Below are 27404 nucleotides of genomic sequence, written 5' to 3' on the forward strand. Positions count from 1 at the left end.
TAATAATTTATTATCAATAGTAGTATTTTTTTTGTTAAAGCTGTGGGAATGACATTTCCTTCAAATTCTTAGGTATTATAATAATCCTAACCCTAGAACAATAAATTTCTTTCATATGGATCATTCTCCATTTTATTCTTCTTGATTTCCTCAAAATTATAAACACAATAATAATAATAACAATAATAATGTATAACAAGTTTGATTTAATAAAATATTAATAAATCTGAATAATTAAGATTATTTTATATTTTTAATATTGAATATATTAATCATTTATAATTTTATGATGTAAAAATATATTATTATAAAATATGTAATTATTTAAAATAATATATAATTTTGAATTGTTAAAAAACATATCTTATATATAAAAAAATAATATCTTTATTTACTCGAGAGCATAATATTATTTTTATACTATATTATATTTTATATGAATAAATATGATACTCATGAAAATTATTTAAAAGTATAAGTTTGATATATTAATTATATACTAAATGTATTTTTTTCCTAAAAAGTTAGATAGCGTAACCATTAAAATATTTCTATAAATTTTCATTCAAATATTTATTATTTAATATTAAAGTGTTACTTGTTGAAAAAAAAACATATATCACAAATATAGTTTTGTAAAATATGCATGAAATTAATATTATATTCCTCTAATCAAACACTATTATTTTTATATTCTTACTAAATGAAATGAACAAAACAATACAATATTTTTATATTAATTTTATATTTTAATAATTTTATTCTCAAATATAATCTAAGATTTACGCGGATAAAGTTGGGGCCTACTGATTGGACGCTTGACTTCACCTACTTTAGGTATCAAACTTTGAAACGGAGCTCAGCTCTTTCAATGGATACTTCACACCGTTGCGGTGTGGACCCCACACCAAATACAACATTCATTCGCTATGCGTTATATTCAACAAACAAATGATTACTATTCCTTTAAACTTAATACTAATATGGGTAAATAATAAATTTGGTAACTAAACTTTATTTTATCTCCTATTTCATTCATTGTACTTTAATTTTTTTTTAATTTCTTCACTGAATTTAATACATTGTTTTTTTTACCACTCAATCATTTTCTCACTAACGAAGTTATAAATAAGTTGTTCTATAGATGCAAAACGAAATCGTTTTGGTGAAAATTTTGTATTTTTAAATGATGTTGTTTTAACACATTTAACTATTTAACGAAAGAGAGACAAAAAAACCCAATGTACTAAGTTTAATGAGAAAATTAAAAAATTGTAAAGTTTAGAGAGCAAAATAGGAGAGAGAGTAAAGTTCAATGATGAAATTTGTAATTTACCCTATTAATATTATAATAATTTAATTAGCCCTATTAATTAAGGGTAAAGTACACAAATGATCCCTAATGATAGGGTATTACTTTATTAAGTCTCTTGAATATTAAAAATTATAAAATGATTACTCGATTATTCATATGTTCCAAACTCATCATTTTTTGTTAAAAATTGACAACATTATGAGTTGGACGTTAACCTATTGACTGAAATATGCTAAAATTTGATCCAATAATCTCAAATGACTATCATATCTCAGGCAACATGTTAATGTCTAGCTTATATGACTATCAATTTTTTATCAAAAAATGATGAGTTTGGAATATATGAATAATCAGATGATTATTTTATAACTTTTAAAAGATGGGGACTTAAAAGAATAGTATCTTATAGTCGGGTCATTTGTGTCCTTTGCGCTTTAATTAATGGAATAAATAATAAAATAGGAAGTTAATTAGAGTAAAAAATTCGAAGCAAAAATATAACATTTCGGCGGCTATTGGAAAAATAAATAAATAAACCATTACCTTCTCGTTGGGATTTTCAGGGGACAAGAGAAGCAAGCATCAAATCCCCAGCTCTCAGATTTCCCATTAATTTCCCGTCAAAAGATTTCACCCAATCCTCCTCGCCTTGTATTCTATGAACAGTGTAAGTTTGAAGTTCCGTTTCCGATTCTTTCTTTTTTCTTTTCTTTTTTTTTTTTCTTTTTTTGTAATTTGTAAAAGTTTCCTTATCTACATTCAAATCCAATTCTGATTTTGCATTGTCATTAATGAAGCTCCTTTTAGATGTTCAACGAATGGTTACCTTATTCATAATGTGATTATCGTCAAACATCAGAGATTCTAATTTCTAAGTATCTTCAGAGATTGTTTTATTCGGTTATGAATTGAAGATTTTCCCTTTTTTTATTTGACTTTCCAAGTTTAAGCAATCACGCTTCTTTGTTTCTGATTTCTTTTTTCTTCTTCTTCTTCCATTTAACGTATGAGGTTTATCTTGTTTTCTCGGGATAGGAGGAATTCAAGTCTCTCCAATCAATTGTGTTGTTGTTCTGAGATTAGTCTCAATAAGTGAAAATAATTTCAATAAACTTTTAGAAAGAAAGAAAAAAATCTCCCTTCTTTCTATGGGAAGGAGAAGTCGGTTTGAGCATTGTTGAGAATGTGAACAAGTTCGTATGCATTTAATTACCAATTTAGAAATCTTTTGTTGGCGGATCATTTCCGAAAATACCAGTTCTTATATTCAATAAATCAACATTTCAATAACACGAAGTTGGTTGATTGATTGGTCTTCATAGTTTCTGGGTTAGATGATTTTTTAGGACTTTACCTATTTAGGAAACCATGACATTGGCTTCCCCAAAAGGCTCTAGTAAAATGACTGCCTTACCTCGTAGCGTTTCCTCCATTGCAGCCTCCGTCATAGTACTAGCAACATTCTTGATTTTTGCCTCTTTGCTTCTGGTTCCATTTCCCTTTGGTTCAGCTGTTGGAGGGTATTTCTTTGGTGTTGATAGGAAAATAACTTTGCTTGATTCTACCTTTGATCTAAGTTCTGATAAGGATGTAAATTACAGTCACAAGAACTCATCATCTGGGTTAAATTTAGAACTGCCCACAATGAGTTCAAATACATCAGTTGTTGATAAGGCATCCATTAGATCTTCCACTTATAAGGACTTCCTACCAACTGAGTCTAACAAGGAACTGCCCTCTAGTCCTAAAGATTTGGTTGATTCAAAAATTAACAAGATGCCGAAGAAACCTGTAGAGATTCCAGACTCGTCATCTAGAGTAACAGAAAAGGTGGTGGGCACTTCCAGCTTTGCATCTAGCAATGCGTCTATGAGCAATTCATCTGATTCAGGTATTATTTCTTTTTACACTTTGTTTCATAGAACATGTGATTCAGATCTAGTATCACTTGTCGACATGTTTGTTTTGACGTTTTTGCTATAGAAGATCTGGAATCTGCATCCTTTACCGGAAATATATAGGACTTTCTTGATTTTGGTTTATATGTTTTCTCACTCGGTTAATGCTAGGTCTCCAACATGGTAGCTTGCTGTTACTAGCTTTATTTGTCAAGAATAGTGCCAAATTTCTTCAAGCCTTACATCTTGCTTAGATTTGATCCCCGGATTGTGTGCAAAGTTCCTTCTAGCAGAGGGAACAAATGCATGATGCCATTATGGTCAGTTATCTGTTTTACGTAACAATGTCCTGAAATGGATGGTCCAAAATCAGTCATCTGTTATTAGAAGTATCTGATAATGGTTTTTTTTAAATAAAAAAATTAATTGTAATTTTCTTGATTTGCTGATAAGCTGCCACTGGAAATATCTGATAATTTACAAAGAGAATAGAGAGAGAGAGAGATCCATAACATTCTATCTCCTGTATTGATCCTTATTTGATCTCTTGTCTATGTAAGAAACAATGATGGCTTAAATTGTTCCTCCTAATTGTTTTGCATGTTATATTTTCTGTCGGCTCCCTTGTTGAGTCCTGGTTTTCGTTTTCATTGGTTTCTCTCTAGGCTGTGACCTGTACCAAGGAAATTGGTTCTATGATCCACAAGGACCATCATACACAAACAACTCTTGTCCAGTCATAACACAGATGCAGAATTGCCAGGGTAATGGAAGGCTTGACAAGGAATATGAGAATTGGCGTTGGAAACCCTCAAAATGTGACCTCCCCAGATTCGATGCCAAGAAGTTTCTAGAGTTGATGAGAGGAAAAACACTTGCTTTCATTGGTGATTCTGTTGCTCGAAATCAGATGGAATCACTATTGTGTCTTCTCTGGCAGGCAAGCATCTGCATTTCTTAAAGTGCAATTTATTTCTAAACAAATGATTTGCAGTAAACTCTAAAATTGGTCCAAAGTTTGCATCATAATTTTGCAAAGGATATCGTGGCCTTCTTGATTATCTTAACCTGTTGTTTAACATCCAGCAGTTTATGAATGAATTGACTGTAGCCTATGTCACTCGGATTTGGGTGTGAGTCGACCCCAGGTATGTATATGGCATGGGTATGTTCAATTCTTTCCAAGTTTTCCCATGTATTTGAAGGATCTTTGGAGGATCATACTGTTATGATTTAGGATAGAATAATAGAAGAATTTTTTAGGGATTTAAGAAAATAGAGAGAATAGGTTACAGAAAACGTGCATTTTCATTTCATAAGATAATCCTCAAAGATTCTGGGTACAATTATATATCTACAGTACCTCCAACTGACAATTCGACAATCTAACAAAATAACCGTCTAAAATGATGACTCACCCATCCACCCTTCTCACTTCTTATTTAGATTCATACATACCAAGCCTTTAACTCATAAGCCTACTGATATATTAATTAGGTCTAAGTATTAAAGCGTAGTTACTCTATTGACCCATACCCAATCCCGTGTGACCCATCTCCTGTATTATTTCAGCCTTTCCCTCTTCAGATAACCCTTCAATCCCTAATCCCCCTTCGATCCCTAATTCCTTTCTCTCTTCTCCCCTTTTCTGCTACTGATTCCCCAATTTCCTTCTTCGATTTCCCCCCAAATTAAGACCTTTAAACCCTAACTCTCCTTCCATCGTGACAATACCCCCTCCATCAGACGATCCTTGTCCCCAAGGATCGAAATCGGGAAACTGGTTCTGCAACACCGAAGCATCTTCCCACGTTGCATCATTTGGTCCCATGTTCATCCACTGAATCAACAGTTGAGTAACATTTTGCTTTTGTCATTTCACCACGCGTCTGTTCAACACGGTTGCTGGGTAAATTTTCAACTGGCCATCTAAAGACGTCTCAGGAGGATTCAATGAGATAAGTCTCTGTTTTCCGATTCTCTTCTTCAATAAGCTAACATGAAACACTGGATGTAATTTAGAATCCTGTGGAAATTCCAGTTGATACGCAACCTGATCAATTTTTTTCTGTATTTTTATAGGGAACGTAATATCGAGCAGCAAGCTTTAGGTTTTTCCTTAAAGCAAGTGATGTCTGTCTATAAGGCTGAAGTTTGAGGTAAACTTCATCTCCAACCTGAAAATCTCTTTTTGTACGATGCCTATCTACAATCTGCTTCATTTTGTTACTGGCTTTAAGTAGTTGTTCACGTAGTAAAGCATTAAATTGCTCTCTATCTTGCATCATAGTTTGTACTGCATCCACTCTAGAGTCCCCTGACCAACTCAGAATAGGTGCCTTATATTCATATAAGGCTTCAAATGGGGTCATTTGTATAGCAGAGTGGTAATTAGTGTTATACCACCATTCTGCTTGGGCTAACCACTTTGACCAAGATGTAGGTTTTAAAAAACACATACATCTGAGATATTGTTCTAAACACTGGTTGAGTCTCTCAGTTTGCCCATCTGTCTCTGGATGATAAGCAGTACTGAAAAGTGTAGTTGTCCCCAATTGTTTAAGTAGCTTTTGCCAGAATAGACTAGTAAAAGACTTGTCCCGATCAGAAATAGCTATCTTAGGAGGACCATGAAGCTTATAAACCTGATCCAAATATAGCTTAGCAACTTGTACCACTGTGTAGGGATGTGACAGTGGCATAAAATGAGCATACTTAGTAAAATTGTCAATCACTACCAAAATATAATTGTACTTTGTTGAAGGTGGCAATCCTTCAATAAAGTCCATTGTTATAACTTCCCATGCATTGTTTGCAACTAGAATAGGTTGTAGTAAACCTGGCTTGAAAATGTGTTCAATTTTAGTTCTCTGACAAACCTCACATTGTTGTAGATATTCCTTAATCATAAGCTTCATCTTTGGCCAATAAAAATAAGCTTTAATCCTCTGATAAGTAGCTTGAATACCTGAATGACCCCCTTGTGGTGAATCATGTGAAGCCACCATAATTTTGTCTGAGATCTTCTCTGCTGCCCACATAAATTCTATCTTTGAAGTATAAGACTCCTTTAATTCTCTTCCAATTCTCAATCTTGTAGGGCTGAATAAGTAAAATAAGAATCTTCTCTTGAGCTAGTAGATCCCCTTCATAACTCTGTTCAATATCCTGTCTCCAAGTTATCCTGTCTCCAAGTAGGAATTACAACAGTAACCCCCATTTACAAAAATTAACCAGAATCCAGTAGCTGTCTAGAAAGTGCATCTGCCACCTTATTTGTTTTGTCTTTCTTGTACTGAATTGTATAATCCAATCCAAGTAACTTAGTCAGACCTTTCTTTTGGATGGTAGTAGTCAGCTTTTGTTCTAATAAGTGTTTTAGATGCTCATGATCTGTTTTAATCACAAATGAGCTACTTTTCAAATAATGCCTCCAATGGGATACTACCATTAGAATGGCCAAGTATTCATTTTCATAGATAGAAAGGTCTGCATGCTTTGGTCCCAAAGCCTTACTTAAATAAGCTATAGGCCTTCCTACTTGAGATAAAACAACCCCAATACCTCTGGAACTAGCATCAGTTTCCAAAACAAATTTGCTCAAAATTTGGTAAAGCTAAAACTGGAGCTTCACACATAACCCTTTTTAGATTCTCAAAAGCTAATTTAGCCTCTGGAGACCAATGAAATCCTTCATTCTTCAACATATTAGTCAGGGGTTTACTCAATTCTCCATACCCTTTGATAAATTTTCTAGAATACCTTGTCAAACCCAAAACTCCTCTCAAAGCTTTTAGATTTTTAGGTAAAGGCCACTGTTGCATAGCCTTTATTTTTTTCAAGGTCAGTTGCTACTCCCTTAGCTGAAATTAAATGTCCCAAATACTCTACTTGTTGTTGGCCAAAAAAGCATTTACTCTTTTCGCCATACAAACTATTCTTCGGCAGAATTTCCAACACCACTCTTAAATGAGTTTTATGCTCTATCATATTGGAACTGTAAATCAGAATATCATCAAAAAATAAAAGAACAAACCTCCTCAAATATGCTCCAAACAAGTCATTCATCAAAGCTTGAAAAGTAGCTGGGGCATTAGTCAGGCCAAAAGGCATAACTTTAAATTCATAGTGCCCTTGATGAGTTCTAAAAGCAGTTTTATGAACATCCTCCTCTTTAATTCGAATTTTCCAATAACCAGATCTCAAATCAATCTTTGAAAAAAATTTAGCCCCATGTAATTCATCTAATAAGTCTTCTACTATAGGAATAGGAAATTTATTCTTAACTGTATAAGAGTTAAGCTGCCTATAGTCCACACAAAACCTCCAAGTTCCATCTTTTTTTTCTAATTAGTAAACAAGGAGAAGCAAAAGGACTCTTACTTACTTGTATGATAAATGAGGCTAACATTTGAGCAATATGTTTTTCAACTTCAGTCTTGTGATGATGAGCAAATCTATAAGGTCTTAGATTGACTGGTTGTGTCCCCTGTTTCAGAACAATGGCATGATCATGTCTTCTGCTAGGAGGCATCCTCTTAGGTTCCTCAAACACTTCCTGAAACTCTTCTAATAAATCTTGTAAGGGTAGAGGAATTTTACTTTCCTCCACTTCAGCATTTAACAAATAGATTTCTCCATTTACTTCAGTATCCTTCTCCACTAACTTCTGTAATTTTTCACCTGAGATGGGTTTGATGGTTGGCAATTTCTGAGTTCCTCTAATCATAACAGTCTTTCCATCCTTTTCAAAACTAATTGTCTTGGCCTTGAAATCCATCATTATAGGGCTAAACTCTTCCATCCAGTCCATTCCCAGTACCATATCACTGCCCCCTAAAGGCAAAACTCTAAAATCATGCTGAAATTCATAGCCTTGCATCTTCCAACTCACTTGATTGCTTTTGGCAGTACTGAATAGCTTCTCCCCATTAACTACTTTAATAACTAATGGTTGAGTCTGAACAAGTTCCACTCCTTTGGCCCACCTAGGAGTCACAAAACTATGTGTGCTTCCACTATCAATTAGCACATTAAGTGGTTTTCCTCTGATAAAACCCTGAATTCTCAAGGTAGTGTACCCCACATTACCTGTAATAGCATTGATAGAAATTTTCAATGCTTCTTTAGCTACATCATTCCCTTCTCCATTTTCTCCTTCTATTAATTCCTGATCAACAGAATCTTCTTCCTCTTCCATACTGTTGAAAACATTTTTGTATTTTGATATAACAAATTAGTTTAAATAAATTTTAAGATTTTACAAATGATTTTCTAAATATATTCGATTCAATTAATCAAATATCAAATTATTACTCCAAGTCTTTTAAGATCAATTTCAAACCTTACTAAATGAGTAAAATTGTGATTTATACTTAATATTTTTTTTGAAACAATTTTCACAAAGTATTTTGAACCAAAATCAAGCCTAAAATCAATTTTTCAGAGTAATGCACCGATGCACCAATCCATGCATCGATGCACCATGAATTAAATTTAACATCGAATGCATTTCATGCATCGATGCACATACCATGCACCGATGCACTGAGGATTTTATGAAAACATCGAATGCATTTGATGCATCGATGCACCAGCCATGCATCGATGCACTCTGGCTATTTTGAAACATCGAATGCACTTGATGCATCGATGCACTCTTAGTGCACCGATGCACTAAGGGTCTAACGGTCAAAATATTTGAATTTTAAACTGAGGCACCGATGCACCATGGATATGCATCGATGCACTGACGCTCCCAACTGTTTTAATTAATTGTTTTCACACTTAAACGGTTATATTGACTCCACTAATCATCCCCAACGTTCAGAAGTGATTCAAGGTGTATTTAAGCAAGCTTAGAAGCCATTGATCAATAACAAGAAACATCAAACAACTAGAATCAAGAGAGAATCAAAGAGAAAACATCAAACCTCAAGTTTGAGCATTTCAAGCCTATTTTTCATTCAATATTCATTTTACTTTCAAGAACACTTATTGTTCTCAATTGTATTCGTTCTTGAGTGTTCTTTTTCTTTGTTCTAGAATTGTGCAAACAATCTACCTTGTGAGGATTTCCTTGTAAGTTTGCAAATTTGTATTGTTCTCTTTGGGAGAGAGTGTTCTCAAGAATTTGGGGTATAATTCTTGAGGGTTTATAAGGTTACTCTTTGTCCTCAAAAGAAAGACAAATTAGTGAATTTGTGGAAAATCCTTAGTGTGGATAGCTAAGGTAGTGGACGTATACTTTGGTTGAGAAAGTCGAACCACTCTAAATCGATGTACAAATTTCTTTCAATTTTCTACAAAAGATTCCACCAAAATTTTAATTGCCAATTCACCCCCCTCTTGGCCATATTCGTCAATCGATTAACTCAACAATTGGTATCAGAGCCTAACTCATTTGAAGGTTTAATCGCCTCTTGAGTCGATTCGGGAAGAGTTACATCGATAATCAAAGTCATCAATGGCCTCTACTTCAAACTTCGACTCCAGTCTTGATTCGATGCCCGTCAACAAGCCTCATTTCTTCAATAGGGCTAACTATGCCTATTGGAAAAATAGGATGATGTACTTCATTCAAGCAAGTGATATGGGAGCATGGAATGTCGTAGAAGAAGGATACTTCAAGCCTCTCGCTTATCCAAGATTATAGAGTGAATGAGAGACAAAAATGTTCCAGCTCAACTCCAACGCCATCCATATCATATTTTGTGCTCTTGAACCAGATGAATACGGAAGAGTTTCATCTTGTACAACCGCCAAAGAAATATGGGACAAACTTCAAGTCACTCATGAAGGTACCGATGAGGTAAATAAATCCAAAATTAGTATTCTAACGCATAGCTATGAAAATTTCAGGATGAAACCAAATGAAGATATCAAAGCTATGACGGATAGATTCTCAACGATTGTCAATGGTCTCAAATCATATGGAGAGATCATTTCAAATGAAAAGCTTGTGAGGAAGTTAGTTTACTCCCTTCCAAAATCATGGCAATCAAAGAAGACGGCAATCATCGAGTCTAAGGACCTAACGTCCTTAACTCTTGAAGAGTTAATCGGTTCACTCCTCACTCATGAAATGATGCTTGAAGATGAGGTGGACCTCGATAAGATTGAAGAGACACCAAAGAAGAAGGAGAAGAAGAAAAACATTGGAGTTGCTCTCAAATCCACGAAAGATGATAGTGATTTGGATGAAGATGACGATGACGAGGAAATGGCATTATTTGCCAAACGATTCAGAAAAATGATGAGACCTTACCGAGGAAGAAAATTCAAACGAAATGAAGGCCTCAAAAATGAACCAAAAGAGAAAGACCCAATCATTTGCTATGAATGCAAAAAACCGGGGCATGTCAAATATGATTGCCCACAATTGAAGAGAAAGGTTCAATCAAATAATAAGCACAAGGCTCATGTGGCTACATGGAGCGATGAAGAAGGTTCCGATGAAGAGGAACAAGAAGTAGCAAACTTGTGCTTGATGGCATTAGGGGAAGATTCTAAGGTAACCTCTAACTCATCTGATTTTGATGATTTATCCTATGATGAGTTATTAGAGGAATATAATGGGTTGGCTTCGGATTATGAGAAATTATTTTTAAAATATAAAAATGATGTTTCAAAATTGAAAAATGAAAATAAACTCATATCCAAAACCAACAACGATCTTGAAAGTAAAATTAAAAATTTGGAAATCAAACTAGAAGTGTTTGAAAAGAAAATTTTGGATTTGCAAAATTTACTTTCAAAGGTTAATGATGATCATCAAAAGAAAATTGATGATCTTAAAGCTTCTTTTGATAAAGTTGGAACAAGACGTTTTGAAAATGGAGAAAAATCAAAATCTAACTTTGTTAGAAAAAGTTTTAAAAACTACAATCATAGAGGTCCCCAAAGAACCTCTAATGGAAAAATCGTTAGAAGTATATGGGTTCTTAAAGAACTCATTACTACTAAAGATAAGGATATCTTACACAAATGGATACCTAAGGGGACTAGGATTTTGGAAACTAATGAATATGGACCCAAAAGAATTTGGGTACCAAAAATCAAAAATTAATCTATGTTTGTAGGAAAAGGAGCATTGCTACAAGGCATGAGAAACAAATCTAAATTCATGGTACCTTGATAGTGGATGCTCGAGACACATGACCGGGGACAAAAACCGGTTCATAGAGCTTAACACCAAAAATAGAGGAGAAGTGACTTTTGGTGATGATTCAAAAGGTCACATTGAAGGTATAGGTACAATAGGTAATAACTCTTCCATACAAATTAAAAATATGTTATATGTGAATGAATTAAAGCATAATCTATTGAGTATTAGTCAATTGTGTGATAAGGGATTCAATGTCATGTTTGATATTAATGGTTGTAAAGTCATTGACATTGCATCTAATCGGATTATTCTTGTTGGTCATAGAATAGGAAACATATACATGGTGCATTTAGATTCTATTGATATGACTAATTTGTGCCTAGTTGCTAAGGATGAACATGATAGTTGGTTATTACATAGGAGACTAGGACATGCTAGTATGAGTGTTTTGCAACGGCTAATTCAAGGTGATTTAGTTCGAGGGTTGCCTAAGCTTAAATTTGATAATGATAAAATTTGTGATGTTTGTGCTAAAGGAAAACAAAAGTGAGTTTCTTTTAAATCCATTAATGATGTATCAACTAGTAGAGTATTACAATTGATCCATATATATCTTTTTGGGCCAACTAAGACTACTAGCTTTGGTGGAAAACAATATGCATTTGTCTTGGTAGATAACTATTCTAGATATACTTGGGTTCTATTTTTAAGCACTAAAGATGAAGCATTAGAACATTTCATCACATTTTCAAAAATAATCCAAAATGAAAAAGGTTACTCTATAACTAGTGTTAGGAGTGATCATGGCACTGAATTTGAAAATCTTGGATTTATTGAGTTTTGTAATTCTAAGAGTATTAGCCATAATTTTTCAGCACCTAGAACCCCTCAACAAAATGGAGTTATTGAGAGGAAAAATCAAACTTTAGAAGAAATGGCTAGAACCATGCTTTGTGAAAATAATTTGCCAAAATATTAGTTAGGGGGAGTTTATGTTGCTTGATGAAAATTAATTTTATGTTCAAAAGTTGTTTAAGGATTAATTTGATTGATTGAACATGATTACTTTTCAATATATGAGTTATCAATATCACTAGAGCCAATTAATTTAGTATTTTGAGTGTTTTAAAACGGATTTTTGTCATTTCTGTGCTTAGTGCATCGATGCATCCCTTTGAATGTGCATCGATTCATCATGTTGATGCACTGATGCATGCCTTGAATGTGCATCGATGCACATGGTCATGCATCGATGCATCCGTCAGGTTTTGGGTTAAAATGCTTCATTTTCTTTATTTTCTCAAACCCTAAAACTAAAACTCTCCCGTCATTCATCCCTCTGTCTCTAAAAATCTCCATTCTTGCTCAAAATCAACGGTTTTTCGTTGGAATCTTCAAGTTTTTCAACTTTTAAACCTGCTTATATCATTAAATCGTGCAAAACAACTCCTCATCCCTCTCAATCCGAATTTTTAAGGTAATATTTCAAAAACCTCTATTTTATTGATTTTTAATTTTAGAACTAGTTTTGATTAGTTCTAAGATTAACATTATATCGGGCATTGATTGTTTGTTGGTTCTAAACTAGATTTTACTACCAATTTCGTCAAAAAAAACAATTTTCAAGATTTCGAAAATTAGTAATATTTTTGATTTAATTGTGTTGTTTTCATGAAAACTATATTATGATTATCAAATATTATTAAAAAGTTTTCAAAACATGCCCATTAGGATATGGTTTAGAGAACCTTGAATTATTGAGGACTCATTTGAGTTTTGGGATTGATTATGCATACATGTGTTTCAAATTGTAGGTGATATTCCTTTTTCCGATTTACTTTAATCATGTCAAATCCTAAACAACCTAGGTCATCTTCGAGTCGGTCAAACCAAAACCGTCCTCCCGTTCCTCAACCTCCTAATCTCGTTCCTCCTCCAACTTCATCTCTATTAGGATCTTATTTTAACATGCCTGAGCGTCGTAGAGACGAATTGTACTCTAGGTACAGAAATTCTTTCCAAACTTATAGAATCCGTGAACAGTGTATTCCTTCGCTTCAAGCTATGGTTGACATTGATTTCGAATACCTTTCGATTCTTAAAGCTTGGAAGTTTGATAAATTGTTTAAGCTTAAACCTATCGTCTATCAACAATTGGTCTGCATTTTCTATTCCAATGCGGTGTGTATTCAAAATGAAACTCAATGTGAAACTATAGCCATTAGATCCTATCTTTTAGGCCAATATATTAATATTGACCCTGAGACTATAGCTTTCCGATTTGGGTTAGATGATAGTGGTGTATCTAATGAAAGTGAAAATGTGGAATATCCCTATGTTCCAAACTCAAGTGTTAGTACTCTACGATCTCATCACGATCGTTTTCTCCATTTGATGATCTTTTGGTGGTTTAGACCATCCGGAGGTAGGTACTCCACACTTCGTGCTAGGGATTTATGGTGGATGATTGTCTTAAAAATAAAATCAAAATAAATCTGACCCACATTATATTCAGTCAACTAGTGGACATCATAAATATTGTTCCTTCAAAACATGTTGAAACATTGATTTATGGATGTCTTCTTAGTAACCTCTTTATCAAACTTGGTCTAGACGTCTCTCTTGACAATCCTATCCCACTTCAAAATCAAATCAATCTCACATCCTTGAAGAAAGAGGATTGGAAACAAGACGAGGTTATCGGTCAATGGGTTTTTAGACCCGAAAAGCAAACTCCGGGAGCTAGTTCCTCACGAGCTGCTCCTAGCTCCTCTCGTGCTCCTCCTCCTCCAGCTTCGGCTGATGACGATGATCCTGAATTTCAACAACTTATGCAAGACATCGATGATCACGTACCTAATGACGAGCCTGCACCGGAACCAGCTCCATAAGAAGAACAAATGCCTCCGTATTTTCGTTCGTTTTTTTAGACATTTGATTTACGGTATGCGTCCATAGATTCGCGCTTCACATTCATTGAGTCCCAGCTCTCTACCTTGAGAGCTCGACAACAAGATATGAATGATCGTTTGGATGCACTCTCGCTTGAGATGAGAGCTCGTTACCCTCCTCCTCCTCCCGATCCTTCAATGGATGAATAGACTTATCTTTCTTTTATTGTTTTTGGGTTGAACTTGAATTGTTAAAACATTTTGGATTATCTTTCTTTGATTGTTGGATGTCTGTTTGATATTTTATATATATTTTGGTTTATTACAACATATGAATCATTTATTTTTTAGTTAAAATATGACCAATTTATCATTTCACATTTTTATTATGAATATTGATTATGAAACTAATGACTAACTCTCTTTTGATTGTGATCTTAGCAGCTTAAGCTATATATATATATATATAGATATTTAATCAATTGGCTATATTTTTCAAAACCTTGTTTAAATCGATTTTAAGTCTTTTTGATTTAACAAAAAGGGGGAAAATGTTAAGTGTTAAAATGTTTTAAAAGGGAGAAGTATTATAGTAAGGGGGAGTAATTTTTCTAAATTGAAATTGATTTCAAATTTTTAGAAAATCTTAAAATAACACAAATGTTTTGTTATATCAAAAAGAGGGATTGTTGAAAACATTTTTTGTATTTCGATATAACATATTAGTTTAAATAAATTTTAAGATTTTACAAATGATTTTCTAAATATATTCGATTCAAAATATCAAATTATTACTCCAAGTCTTTTAAGATCAATTTCAAACCTTACTAAATGTGTAAAATTGTGTTTTATACTTAATATATTTTGAAACAATTTTCACAAAGTATTTTGAACCAAAATCAAGCTTAAAATCAATTTTTCAGAGTGATGCACGGATGCACCAATCTATGCATCGATGCACCATGAATTAAATTGAATATCGAATGCATTTCATGCATCGATGCACATACCATGCACCGATGCACTGAGGATTTTATGAAAACATCAAATGTATTTGATGCATCGATGCACCAACCATGCATCGATGCACTCTGGCTATTTTGAAACATCAAATGCACTTGATGCATCGATGCACTCTTAGTGCACCGATGCACTAAGGGTCCAACGGTCAAAATATTTGAATTTTACACTGATGCACCAATGCACCATGGGTATGCATCGATGCACTGACGCTCCCAACTGTTTTAATTAATTGTTTTCACACTTAAACATCTATATTGACTCCACTAATCATCCCCAACGTTCAGAAGTGATTCAATGTGTATTTAAGCAAGCTTAGAAGCCATTGATCAATAACAAGAAATATCAAGCAACTAGAATCAAGAGAGAATCAAAGAGAAAGCATCAAACCTCAAGTTTGAGCATTTCAAGCCTATTTTTCATTCAATATTCATTTTGCTTTCAAGAACACTTATTGTGCTCAATTGTATTCATTCTTGAGTGTTCTTTTCTTTGTTCTAGAATTGTGCAAACAATCTACCTTGTGAGGATTTCCTTGTAAGTTTGCAAATTTGTATTGTTCTATTTGGGAGAGAGTGTTCTCAAGAATTTGGGGTATAATTCTTGAGGGTTTGTAAGGTTACTCTTTGTCCTCAAAAGAAAGACAAATTAGTGAATTTGTGGAAAATCCTTAGTGTTGATAGATAAGGTAGTGGACGTATACTTTGGTTGAGAAAGTCGAACCACTCTAAATCGATGTGCAAATTTCTTTCAATTTTCTACAAAAGATTCCACCAAAATTTTAATTGCCAATTCACCCCCCTCTTGGCCATATTCGTCAATCGATTAACTCAACACATACTGTTCAACTGTCTAACTTTGCACTGATGTCCAGGAGCAAATTTTTCCCCACATTTAAAACACAGATTATTTGCTCTTCTATATTCCAGTAAACTCTGTCTTGTATTTGAATTTGGAAGATTTGTCTTAGGCTGTAAACTTTTAGTCCCACTGTTCTGTTGACCACTTGAAGAAGTATAAGGAATTTTTTTTTGAGAATATTTATATTTCTTTCCTTCTATCTCATTAGCCAACTCATAAAGTTTGGCCTGCCTGTACGCCTCAGACAGATTTCTGGGCTCCAACATTTTTGCCTTATGTTTCAATTCCTCTTTCAGACCACTAATGAAACTGGAAACAAAATAATATTCCCCTAAATACATATGTTGTTGTAGCAAATAGGGTCTTAACTCTTCAAACTTTTCTTGATTTTCTTCTACACTACCCTTCTGCATTAACTTATTAAATTCTTCAATGATATCTGAATAGTTTCTGTCACAAAATCTATGACACAAATCAGCCTCAAATTCATGCCAAGTCACTCTATGCTTTTGCATAATATAGCCATCAAACCATGTCTCAACCTTCCCCATCAAATACATTGCAGCCACATCCAATTTTTGTTCCTCGGGGACTCCCAAAAGGTTAAAGTATTTTTGGCATTTTCTCACCCATCCTCTGGGATTACTACCATTAAACATCTGTAGTTCTAATTTAGGTCGAGGTAACATAAGCCCTGAACTCCCAAATAAACCCTTACTGTCTACTTTAACCTCACTAGAACTGCCCATCATATTTTCTTCTTGCAATTTCTGATTAAAATGTAGAGGACCAGTAGACCCCGCAGGTTTATCAGCTAATATCCCCGGTTCGTTAGGTCTAAAAGTATACTTCTCATGCTCACTAAGAACCGTAACTAGACATGGTTGTTTACCTTCACCTCTGTTTTGCTTTTCAGCTGCTGGTAGATGACTCCTTGCTGACTGAGGTGAGTCTTTTTCCTCAGCTGCTTGATTAACCAGCTGTAGGATTCTCTGCAAATAACCCCTGTTCTCAGTCATTCTTTCCTCCAAGGTCTGTATCCTTCCCTCCAGCTCTGCTTTCTGCCCCACCCACCAAGATGGTAAGGTCTCTTCCTTCACTTCTACTGCTTGTTCTGGTATCTCAATGGTTCCAGTCTTTTACATCTTTCTTGTCTTTCCCAGGGTGAAAAATGGTTTGGATCACAGAACTCAGCTCTGATTACCAATTTGTTATGATTTAGGATAGAATGATAGAAGAAATTTTTAGGGATTTAAGAAAATAGAGAGAATAGGTTACAGAAAACGTGCATTTTCATTTCATAAGATAATCCTCAAAGATTCTGGGTACAATTATATATCTACAGTACCTCCAGCTGGCAATTAAGCAATCTAACAAAATAACCGTCTAAAATGATAACTCACCCATCCACCCTTCTCACTTCTGATTTAGATTCATACATACCAATCCTTTAACTCATAAGCCTACTGATATATTAATTGGGTCTAAGTGTTAAAGCCCAGTTACTCTATTGACCCATACCCAATCCTGTGTGACCCATCTCCTGTATTATTTCAGCCTTTCCCTCTTCAGATAACCCTTCAATCCCTAATCGCCCTTCGATCCCCAATTCCTTTCTCTCCTCTCCCCCTTTCTACTGTTGATTCCCTAATTTCCTTCTTCGATTTTTCCCCAAATTAAGACCTTCAAACCCTAACTCTCCTTCCATCGTGACACATACCTCTATACCCATGTTGGAGCAACATAGGCTATAGCTTTGTGATAAGCTTATGAGGCTAGAGTTTTCATAATTATTAGCTTTAGTAAGTGTTAGAAAAACTAGGTTTGTATTGTGCATTTTTCTCTCATGAGTCATGACAGAACTTAAGGGATTATTTCAGGTTGAAGTTCCGAAAAATCGAGGAAACCGAAAAATGCATCGATATTATTTCAAATCATCTGTAATGATTGTTCGGATATGGTCATCTTGGCTTGTCCGTCACACTACTGAAAAGTTTGACTTTGCCTCAGAGGGTGTTACCAAATTGCATCTTGATGTTTCTGATGATGGCTTAATGGGATTCATCCCACAGTTTGATGTGATTGTTCTTTCTTCTGGTCACTGGTTCGCCAAACACTCTGTCTATATCCTGAACAACGAGATTGTAGGAGGACAATTATGGTGGCCGGATCGTTCTCAACCTATGAAGGTCAATAATGTTGACGCATTTGGAATATCTACAGAGACAATTCTGTCTGCACTTGTTACACATCCTAATTACACTGGCCTGACCGTTCTACATTCCTTTTCTCCGGATCATTACGAAGGCGGAGCTTGGAATACAGGTGGATCATGCACTGGAAAAGTGAAGCCGCTTGCAGCTGGTGAATTAGTGGAGAATGGGTTCACAAACGTGATGCACAAGAAACAGGTGATGGGTTTCGAGCGTGCTTTGAAGAAGGCAACAAAGAGGTCCAAGTTGAGGTTGATGGATATTATTGAAGTTTTCGGGTATCGGCATGACGCTCATCCAGGTCCCTACCGTAGTCGTGATCCAAATAAGATAACAAAACGTGGCCCCGATGGGAAACCTCCACCGCAAGATTGCTTGCACTGGTGCATGCCGGGTGCTGTTGATACCTGGAACGAAATTGTGCTTGAAATTATAAGAAGAGAATTTGAAGGCAACCGAGACTTTTCGCCATGAGGATTACATGACACGATTGTGCTTTTCTGTAATTGAATTACTGAAACAGTAATATATTGAGCGAGATGTATGGGTAGAGTGAGGGATATTAGTAACATCGTGTGTAGTTTATCTTTTTATTTTAGTGTGATTATTTGATACATTGATAATATATAATTTTATGTACCTTTACAAATCACAAAAAAAAATTAAAATATTATGATTGAAATACACGAACTTAGCTTTAGGGTTTTATAATGATGTGTCAAAATTTAATTTACCGATAATACATAGTAATCATTAAGAAAAAATTGTTAATTTTAGGTTAGGTATGACTGAATACCCATAAATTTGGAATGCGCTTAATATTGTAATCAAACTCATATTCAAAAGTCGGTTATACGTAGAAAATGTTAAGCACCCCCACGACATCAAAAAAACTAGTTCATAAATAAATGATTATGTTGTCTCGTTAAAATAAATAAATAAAAACATATGTTAGTATAATAATAATTGTTAAATAATAATTAAAAAATAATAAATAAAAATATTAAAGGACTAAATTATAAGAAAAAGAACTTCAAGGGTGAATATGATAATTAATCTATAAAACAAGACTAAATTGAATAAAATCATAAATTAAAATGACCAAAATAATAATTAATTCATAAAAAAAAAAGACTTCATTACAAGAATTAAAAAGATGAATAATAGTCAATTAGAACTAAAACAATATTATTCTATTTAAAAATATCGAATTCGAGTAACTATGTCTATATAATGTATATGTATTATCAATAACTGAAAATTATATTAATAATTTGTTGTCATCTCCTTTGTGATACCAATTTAATGTATATGTGAACAAAAGCTTATTTTCCATTTTTTTCAACTATTTTATCTATCAACCATTTTACTGTTATTATAGATTACCATTGATCCTGGTAATTATCAGAAGCCATGCGACAAAGGGTCCCCATTGTTTTGACAGTGACGTGTCAAAATCCTATTTGGTCGCTTTGTTAAGCAATAAATTAAAGGGTAAATTACGTAATTAATATTTAAACTATCACTTTTGTTTCATTTTAGTACCTAACTTTTATTTTTTTTTCAAAATCATACTTAATGTTTAATTTTTGTTTATTTTAATACTTTGTTATTAAAAACTTAACGGACGAGTTCGTCGGTTACCGTGTCTACAGTAGTCTGTTGTCGCATCCGTCGGTTGATGAAGTCTAAATTTTTCGGCTCGTACCTTTTTGACCCATTGAACGCGATTCTGATTTCCATTTCACACCCCTCAGGAGAATTGAAATTCAAATGGCGGATCGTTAACAAGAACAAATCTATAAACGCCAACGGTCCTTTATTCTTCACACTCCTTTCTGTTGCAAATCCAAAATTCTTTTGGATAAAATTTCTACATTTTCTTAGGCAAAATCGTCAGTCTTTCCAAGAAAAACAAGCATTTCAGTGGAAGAATTGTTTCAGGTTTCTCTCCATTTTTTATTCTATGTTTTCCTTTTTGTTGCTAAATTTGGATGACGAGGAAGAAGCAAGAGGAGGAGCTCAAAGCTTATGCATAAGCTCCCTTCTTCTATTTTTTTATTATTATCACGAAGATTCTTTTACTTCTTTAGGTTAAGGTTATTGCTCATTCTGAACATTTTTTATGATTATTAACCAGGATTTGTGGATTCTCTTATTCCCTGGTCCTTAATATTTACCTACTTAGGTTTATGCTTTGGAGCTCGATATTGAGTTTTATAGTAAGAATTTGATGGAATTAGGGTTTTCTGATGGTTGTTTTCTCTTTGCTTTTGGCAATGAATTCTTAGTTTTAGTTTCATTTTATATTTAGTTTAGAGAAATCTTGTCTAAATTCCTAGTCACGTACACTATATTTGCCCAAAATAGTAACAAATTTCAATGTATGCTGCAGATTGTTTTTCCAGTTCCCTCGTTCTCACTTCTCATTCCAGCTTAAATTCATCTGAACCCATCTGGAAATTCTATAATTTTTTCGTTCCCTTGCTTGCTTTATTGTGTTTATAACTTTGGGTATCTTCTGATTTCTCAAGATATTGGTTTCGGCAGGAATTATTCAACATATCTACTCCAAAAATTGATCCACTTGTTCAAGTGGAAACAACATGTGGAACCCTTTTGTATGAACTACAGGTACTGGTGAATATTCCATACAATAGATTCCTTCGAGTCTTCCTTATTTTTTGTTGGCCAGAGTATATGCCTACTAGCTGTCCTGTTTTAATTTTTAAAATGGGAACAATCATATAACATTTATCCTTTAATGATTCCTTGAAAAAAAATCGGATAATCTGGGATGAAGTCGGGGAGACAGATACTGATCGGGATAAAATATTGCTCGAGCTCGAAAGAGAGTGCCTGGAAGTATACAGAAGAAAGGTGGATCAGGCAAATTGCTGCAGAGCTCAGCTACAGCAGACACTTGCTGATTCCGAAGCCGAACTTGCTGCCATATGCTCGGCAATGGGGTAAAGGCCAGTGCATATTAGGCAGGTCTGAAATGAAAACAAATTCTGGATGAAAATTTCTTCTGAGTAGATTGAACCATTTAATTATGGTTATATGTTTTTCTTTTAGTCTGATCAAAACGCTGGAAGCTTAAAGGAGGAGCTCAGCAAGATTCTTCCACAATTGGAGGAAATGAAGAAAAGGAAGATCGAAAGAAGAAATCAATTTGTAGAAGTTTTAGAGGAAATACAAAAGATCACAAATGAAATATATGGATCCTCCGTATCTATTTCTTCCAAAACTGTTGTGGATGAAACAGACATATCCTTAAGGAAGCTTGAAGAATTGCATGGACAGCTCCATGAACTTCAGAAAGAGAAGGTCAACTTCCCCATGTCTTTATCACTCCCACCTCTTGAAACTGATGCTTATCTTTTCTGTCACTAACTGATCTCTCTCTTGTGCAGAGTGATCGTCTGAAGCAGGTTCAGGACTACCTTAACACGTTGAACACATTCTGCTCTGTGATGGGTATGGATTTCAAGCTCACAGTTAATGAGGTCCATCCTAGTTTAGGTGACCCCAATGGATTTAGGAGTATCAGCAATAATACAATTGAGCAGTTGGCAACATTGATAAAAAATTTACGGGAAGTTAAGCTACAGAGGATGCAAAGGGTAAAAATGTTATGTTTAGAATTTTGTGTATTGCAACGTTCCCCTTCCTCACTACTTCCCCTTCTCTCTTCCTGTAATAATGATCCTTCGACTCTTGGCAGCTACAAGATCTTGCAACTACCATGTTGGGATTATGGAATCTGATGGATACACCTATTGAGAAGCAACAGATGTTTCAGAATGTTACCTGTAATTAGGGGTGTATTCGGTTCGGTTCCGTTCATTTTTTAATAAAAGTTGAACTGAACCGCAATAAACGATTTTTTAAAATTAAAACCGAAACTGAATGGAATAAAACCGAAATATGTGAAACCGAATTTTTCGGTTCGGTTCGATAATGCGGGTTTTGATAAACCGAAAATATTATTAGACATACTTGAAAAAATCATTGGTTGCTTTGATTGTAAATGAAAAATTCACTTTTTCCCCTTATAAGATATTCAAAATATTAAACACATGTAAAATTCATACAAAAACTATAATCCACATATATATAACTCAATCATCGAAGTCAAGTCCATCTATATAATCCAAGTTAAACAAAAAATTACTTGAAATAAAAAACATAATCATATTGTTCGGTTCACACTACAAATTAAACAACCAAATCAAATTATAATTCAACTATCAAAATTAAACAAAAAGTTACTTGAAACTATAATCATCATGATTTCTTAAATTTCATCCACAATTCAACTCTTGAACAATAAGAATTCTTCTCCAAACGGTAGACATTATGTATACACCCTACAAACAAATAAAAATAAATTATTGAACTTAAGATAAGAAAAATAAACTATTAGTTAAAAATTAAAATAAGAGCATAAATATTCTTATCATGCTGCTGCATACTGAAAATTAAAATAAATGCATTAATCTAAGAGCAATAAATTGATTTGGGCATACTGCATTGAATGAGAATGGAACTATAAATTTTATAATCAGGCTAATGCATTTTATAAACTAAAAATCATGCATTTCTTATAATCCTTGAAAACAGTAACACACATTCAATTATAAATTGAAACCTATTAAACATTAACACATTCAATTATAATCCTTGAAAACAATCTATAGTCAGGTTGTTGCATTTTATAAACAAAAAATCATGCATTTCTTAATTACCTTGTAAGTGTTCCATCTTCGATCAATCATCAATGATCATCATTATTTCATTTAGCCTTAAATCTTTGAAACCTATTAAAAGTCAAAAAATATTTAGAAATAAGAATATTTACAGAAATGAGAATATATTTACTAGTGTTTATATAATTATTACTTATCACTCTCAATGTTATCCATTTCTTCAATTTGTTCTTCTTTTTGGATTGCTACAGGTAATGCTCACAGTCAATTTTATGCACAAATGAGACACTCAACAATTTTTGGAGTTAAAGAACTCCGAAATGAGTTAAGAACACGACCTCCGGTGTTGAAAGCAGATTTTGAAGCCACTGTAGATATAGGAATTACCAAAATATCTCGAGCTATTAAAGAAATTATAGGATAGACTTTACTTTTGTTCTTCCACCATCAAGCAAATCAAATTTCTTATCATCATGTTCTACTTTGTCCTCCAAATACTTTTCATGTTAAGATTTTTCTTCACTAAACACACTTTCATCCCTCTTCTTTTGTACTTGATATTGGAATAAGCAAACAAATCAAGCAGCTCATCATTCTCAACCCTAGATACATTAGATTGAGAATCAACACTTAGTTCCTCTTGAGATATATCACCTAACAAATTCACACATCAAACAATACCACTTAAAAGAATAAGAACAATCAAAATAGCAATAAGCAATGAAACCCACAATAAAAACTCCTAAATTCAAACCCCAAAATTCACCCACCAAAATATTTTTAATACTATTTACCGTATGAAATCACAGTCGAGATACCAAGATGAAGGGAAAGTGAGGATGAGAGAGCAATCTGTTGAAGTCTTAAAGCTGGTTGAGTGTTAAAAGCTTGAACTTGAAGCTATGTCGAAGAAAGGCACAAATGAAAATGGTGGAAAACGGCTGAAGCGGGAATTGTAATCTAAAACTAAAGGAAGAAAAGATTTAATTTAGATTTAGGGTTTTATCTTGTATTTATTTTAATTGAGCTAAATATTAAATAAATGGGTTGGACGTTAGTTTGAATTTGTTTATTCGATTCAATATGGAACAAATGAGTTTCATATGAAAAATCTGAACCGAACCGAATTAAGACAATTGAGTGTTTAAATCAACTCAAATTCGAATCGTAAAAGGTAAACCCGAACAGAATCAAACTGTTTTATTCGGTTCGTGTCGATTTTTCGGTTTTCTCGGTTTCATTGCTCAGCCCTACCTGTAATGTAGCTACTTCATAACATGAAATTACTGAACCCTACACTATTTCCGTGGATTTCATAAACTACGTAAGTGATGCTTGTTTAAACATGATCCTCTCTTGGTTTTATAAATTTCTAAAGGTAGAACGTGCTTTCTTCCATACCGATAGAGAAGTAAACATGATATATCGTGTAGGTCGAGGCAGAAGTTTCTCGGTTGGAACAGTTGAAGTCATGCAAAATGAAAGAGCTTGTCCTCAAGAAGAGGTTAGAGCTAGAGGAGATCTGTGGAAAGACTCACCTGCTTCCAGATTCAGAATGTGCAATTGAGGATGCCATTGAAGCTATTGAGTCTGGTACTTGATGAAGATTCATACTATCTTTTAATATGATATCTCACTCTGCCGCCTTCTTCCTACTGACTGCCATCTTACATTTTTATATTCTGGGCTTGTTGATGCTGCTACCATACTATAACAAATTGAGCTTCAGATTGCTAAGGTCAAAGAGGAAGCTTTTAGCAGGAAAGAAATACTTGAAAAGGTTGAGAAATGGTTGACCGCTTGTGATGAGGAGTGCTGGTTTGAGGAGTACAACAGGGTGGGTATTTTTGTCATCGCTTCAGAGTATAGTTGTTTTTGTTCTTCTAGTATGACTTGCTTAATTGTCTGTAATTCCACAGGATAAAAACCGATATAATGCCGGAAAAGGTGCTCATCTTACACTCAAGCGTGCTGAGAAAGCCCGTGCATTGGTTAATAAACTTCCAGGTAAACAATAAAAGGTTGAGAAATGTAAACTTACATTACAAAGCTTGGTTTCCTACTTATGATTTCACATCATGCAGCCCAATGTTTTACCTGTTTTGCTTACAATCACTCAACACTGCTGAAGTTGTTTTATCATTTTAAACCAGGAATGGTGGAGGCATTGGCTTCAAAGACAATGGCATGGGAGAAAGAGAGAGAGATTAAATTTTTGTATGATGGCTTGAGGACTCTAATAATGAACACTCAGAAACTTTGGTTTCCATATATGCTTAAACTTTTGGTATCTAACTGACGCTTGCACTCTACCCAGATTCTTCTTTCTATGCTCGAAGAGTACACTATTTTAGGACATGAGAAGAGCAAGAACGGCGTAGGCTACGGGTATGGTACTAACCTTATTTCGCAATAGTAGTGCAAATGCAATCAGTGGTTATGGACATTTTCATTGGAGCTAATATAGTTGTGTGCCATTATTGTTGTGCTCCAGGACCAGAAGAAACTTCAGGGACAGCTGATAGCAGAGCAGGAGGCACTCTATGGGTCAAAACCAAGCCCATCGAAGCCCCAGAGTGTGAAAAATGGTCCTCAGTATTCAACTGGAGGTGCAAGTAACAGAAGAGTCTCCTTAGGGGGAGCCATGATTCCCTCTCATAAACCCGATTCACTTCACACTTCAAAGGCTACTCCGAAAACAACACGTAAGAAAAATGAGCGAATGTTTCAAAATGACCATCAAAATCATCGGCAGGATGATGCCATTCCACCTTTCTCAGCTGGTAAGTTCTCTGTCTCTGCTTTGTTACATTTAAGAAACATCTCAATCACTCTCTAGGATAACTAGAAATCTGCGTTTTGTTATATTAGTATTCTTACCCTTCCACTAATTTTCAGTTTGGAGAGGCCTGGACATTGCTGACACTCCAGTACGAAAGCACTCAGCTCCCACTGTCGTAAATGCTAATGAACCGGAGTCGCTGTTGTTAGTTCGAAAGCCATTCTCGCCCATCACTTCTGCAGTATTGAAAACCAATATGACAAACATACTAGAAGTTGAAGATAATGGTGACACATTACACAGGATGCTTCATCCGAATAGTGATCTCTCATACACTACTCCTTTGAAGACAATTTCTTTGGTGGATGAAGAGAATGGGACTCCGAAGGTGATGATGCCATTGCCGATGCCATGCACATCTTCCACAGTGTCGGTTCCGATGCAGACAGCCATAACGCCAGCACCTATGCGGTCCGCTATTACCAAGCCATTCGAAGAGATTGAACAGACCTTCGAGGAAAGAAGGCTTGTGTTTCTGATTTCTAAGACTCAAATTACAGCATCATGAATCAGAAACCTTTGAATTGACGCTTGAATCTTACCTTTTAGCTGCTTTTCATCTCCGGTTTGTAATGGCAAAAGTCAATTATAATTTGACTCTTTATGCTATGCCTTGTACGATTGCATCGGAATGATAAGTATCAAATCATGAGTTACCAGCAACGCTTTTTCAGATTGCACCTCTTAACATGAAATACACATTTCTAACTTCTCTACTCTCCAATGACCACTCTTGTATTAGGTAAATTGATGCATAATTTTATTTTAGGAAGTAATCTGTAATATTTTAGGAGATGAATTTATACAAGTTTAAATAATGAATTTTCAATAAAAATATTTAAAATATATGAAAATTTGAATATTTTAGGGGATCATGTTTAATAAGAGAGAAATTTCATAATCTTGAATATTTATGCATGGGCGGACCTTCGTGGTGGCTAAGAGGAGCCTTGGCCCCTTATATTTTTTTAAATATTAACTAATATTGAAAAATATTAAATAAAGATTTACCTATAGGGATGGGCATGAGATTTGAACCCGATGGGTTCCGACCTGATCGAGCTGGGTTTTTTAAAGGTGATGTTCGGGTCGGGTTGAATTCGGGTTTATGGTGAAAATACCCGACCCAACCAGGAAAAAATATAATTTTACCTTATATATTTAGGAATAATTACAATAATATCCCTCTATATATATTTTTAATTAAATCATTGTTTTATTTTCGGGTTAGTTCGGATCGGGTTCGAATTTTATCTCAAAAAATCGAGTCGGGTTCAATTCAGGTGGAGGGTATATATTTTTCAGGTAGAATCGGATGAGGGATGTAAAATTTCAGGTTAACTCGGCTCGGGTTTCGACCAACCCCAACCTATACCCATCCCTATTTACCAGGTCCTTAATTAAAAAAATTATTTTTATAAAAAACGAAAAATACTTTAACACTGCCTTAATAAATTTTTGATTCTGACCCTCCATCTATACTCAAGATCATCACAATCATCAGTGAAGACAAAAAAAAAAAAACGTAAAGATTGTTGGAAACAA

General features: G+C 34.3%; 1 protein-coding gene and 1 pseudogene across 1 annotated transcript; both read left to right on the forward strand.

Annotated features, from left to right (window-relative positions):
* The first annotated feature begins 2613 nt into the window (after window positions 1-2613).
* LOC120163055 (protein YLS7-like) lies at window positions 2614-18794 on the forward strand. Its single transcript, XM_039173080.1, has 3 exons — window positions 2614-3206; window positions 3879-4153; window positions 17973-18794. Exons 1-3 carry the CDS (start codon window positions 2684-2686, stop codon window positions 18777-18779), a joined length of 1605 nt encoding a protein of 534 aa, XP_039029011.1. The 5' UTR covers window positions 2614-2683; the 3' UTR covers window positions 18780-18794.
* A 2025-nt stretch (window positions 18795-20819) lies between these two features.
* Window positions 20820-26474, forward strand: LOC120163142 (annotated as a pseudogene).
* Window positions 26475-27404: the final 930 nt, after the last annotated feature.

This window comes from Hibiscus syriacus, unplaced genomic scaffold (genome assembly GCF_006381635.1).
Source record: "Hibiscus syriacus cultivar Baekdansim isolate YM2019G1 unplaced genomic scaffold, ASM638163v2 tig00111427_pilon, whole genome shotgun sequence".
NCBI lineage: Eukaryota > Viridiplantae > Streptophyta > Magnoliopsida > Malvales > Malvaceae > Hibiscus > Hibiscus syriacus.

Bases quoted from the DNA above. Each gene is read 5' to 3' on its own strand.
- LOC120163055 (XM_039173080.1), top strand. From the start codon at position 2,684: ATGACATTGGCTTCCCCAAAAGGCTCTAGTAAAATGACTGCCTTACCT. The intron at 3,207-3,878 runs GTATTATTTCTT...GTTTCTCTCTAG, and splicing joins GAGCAATTCATCTGATTCAG to GCTGTGACCTGTACCAAGGA. The intron at 4,154-17,972 runs GCAAGCATCTGC...GGATTATTTCAG, and splicing joins TATTGTGTCTTCTCTGGCAG to GTTGAAGTTCCGAAAAATCG.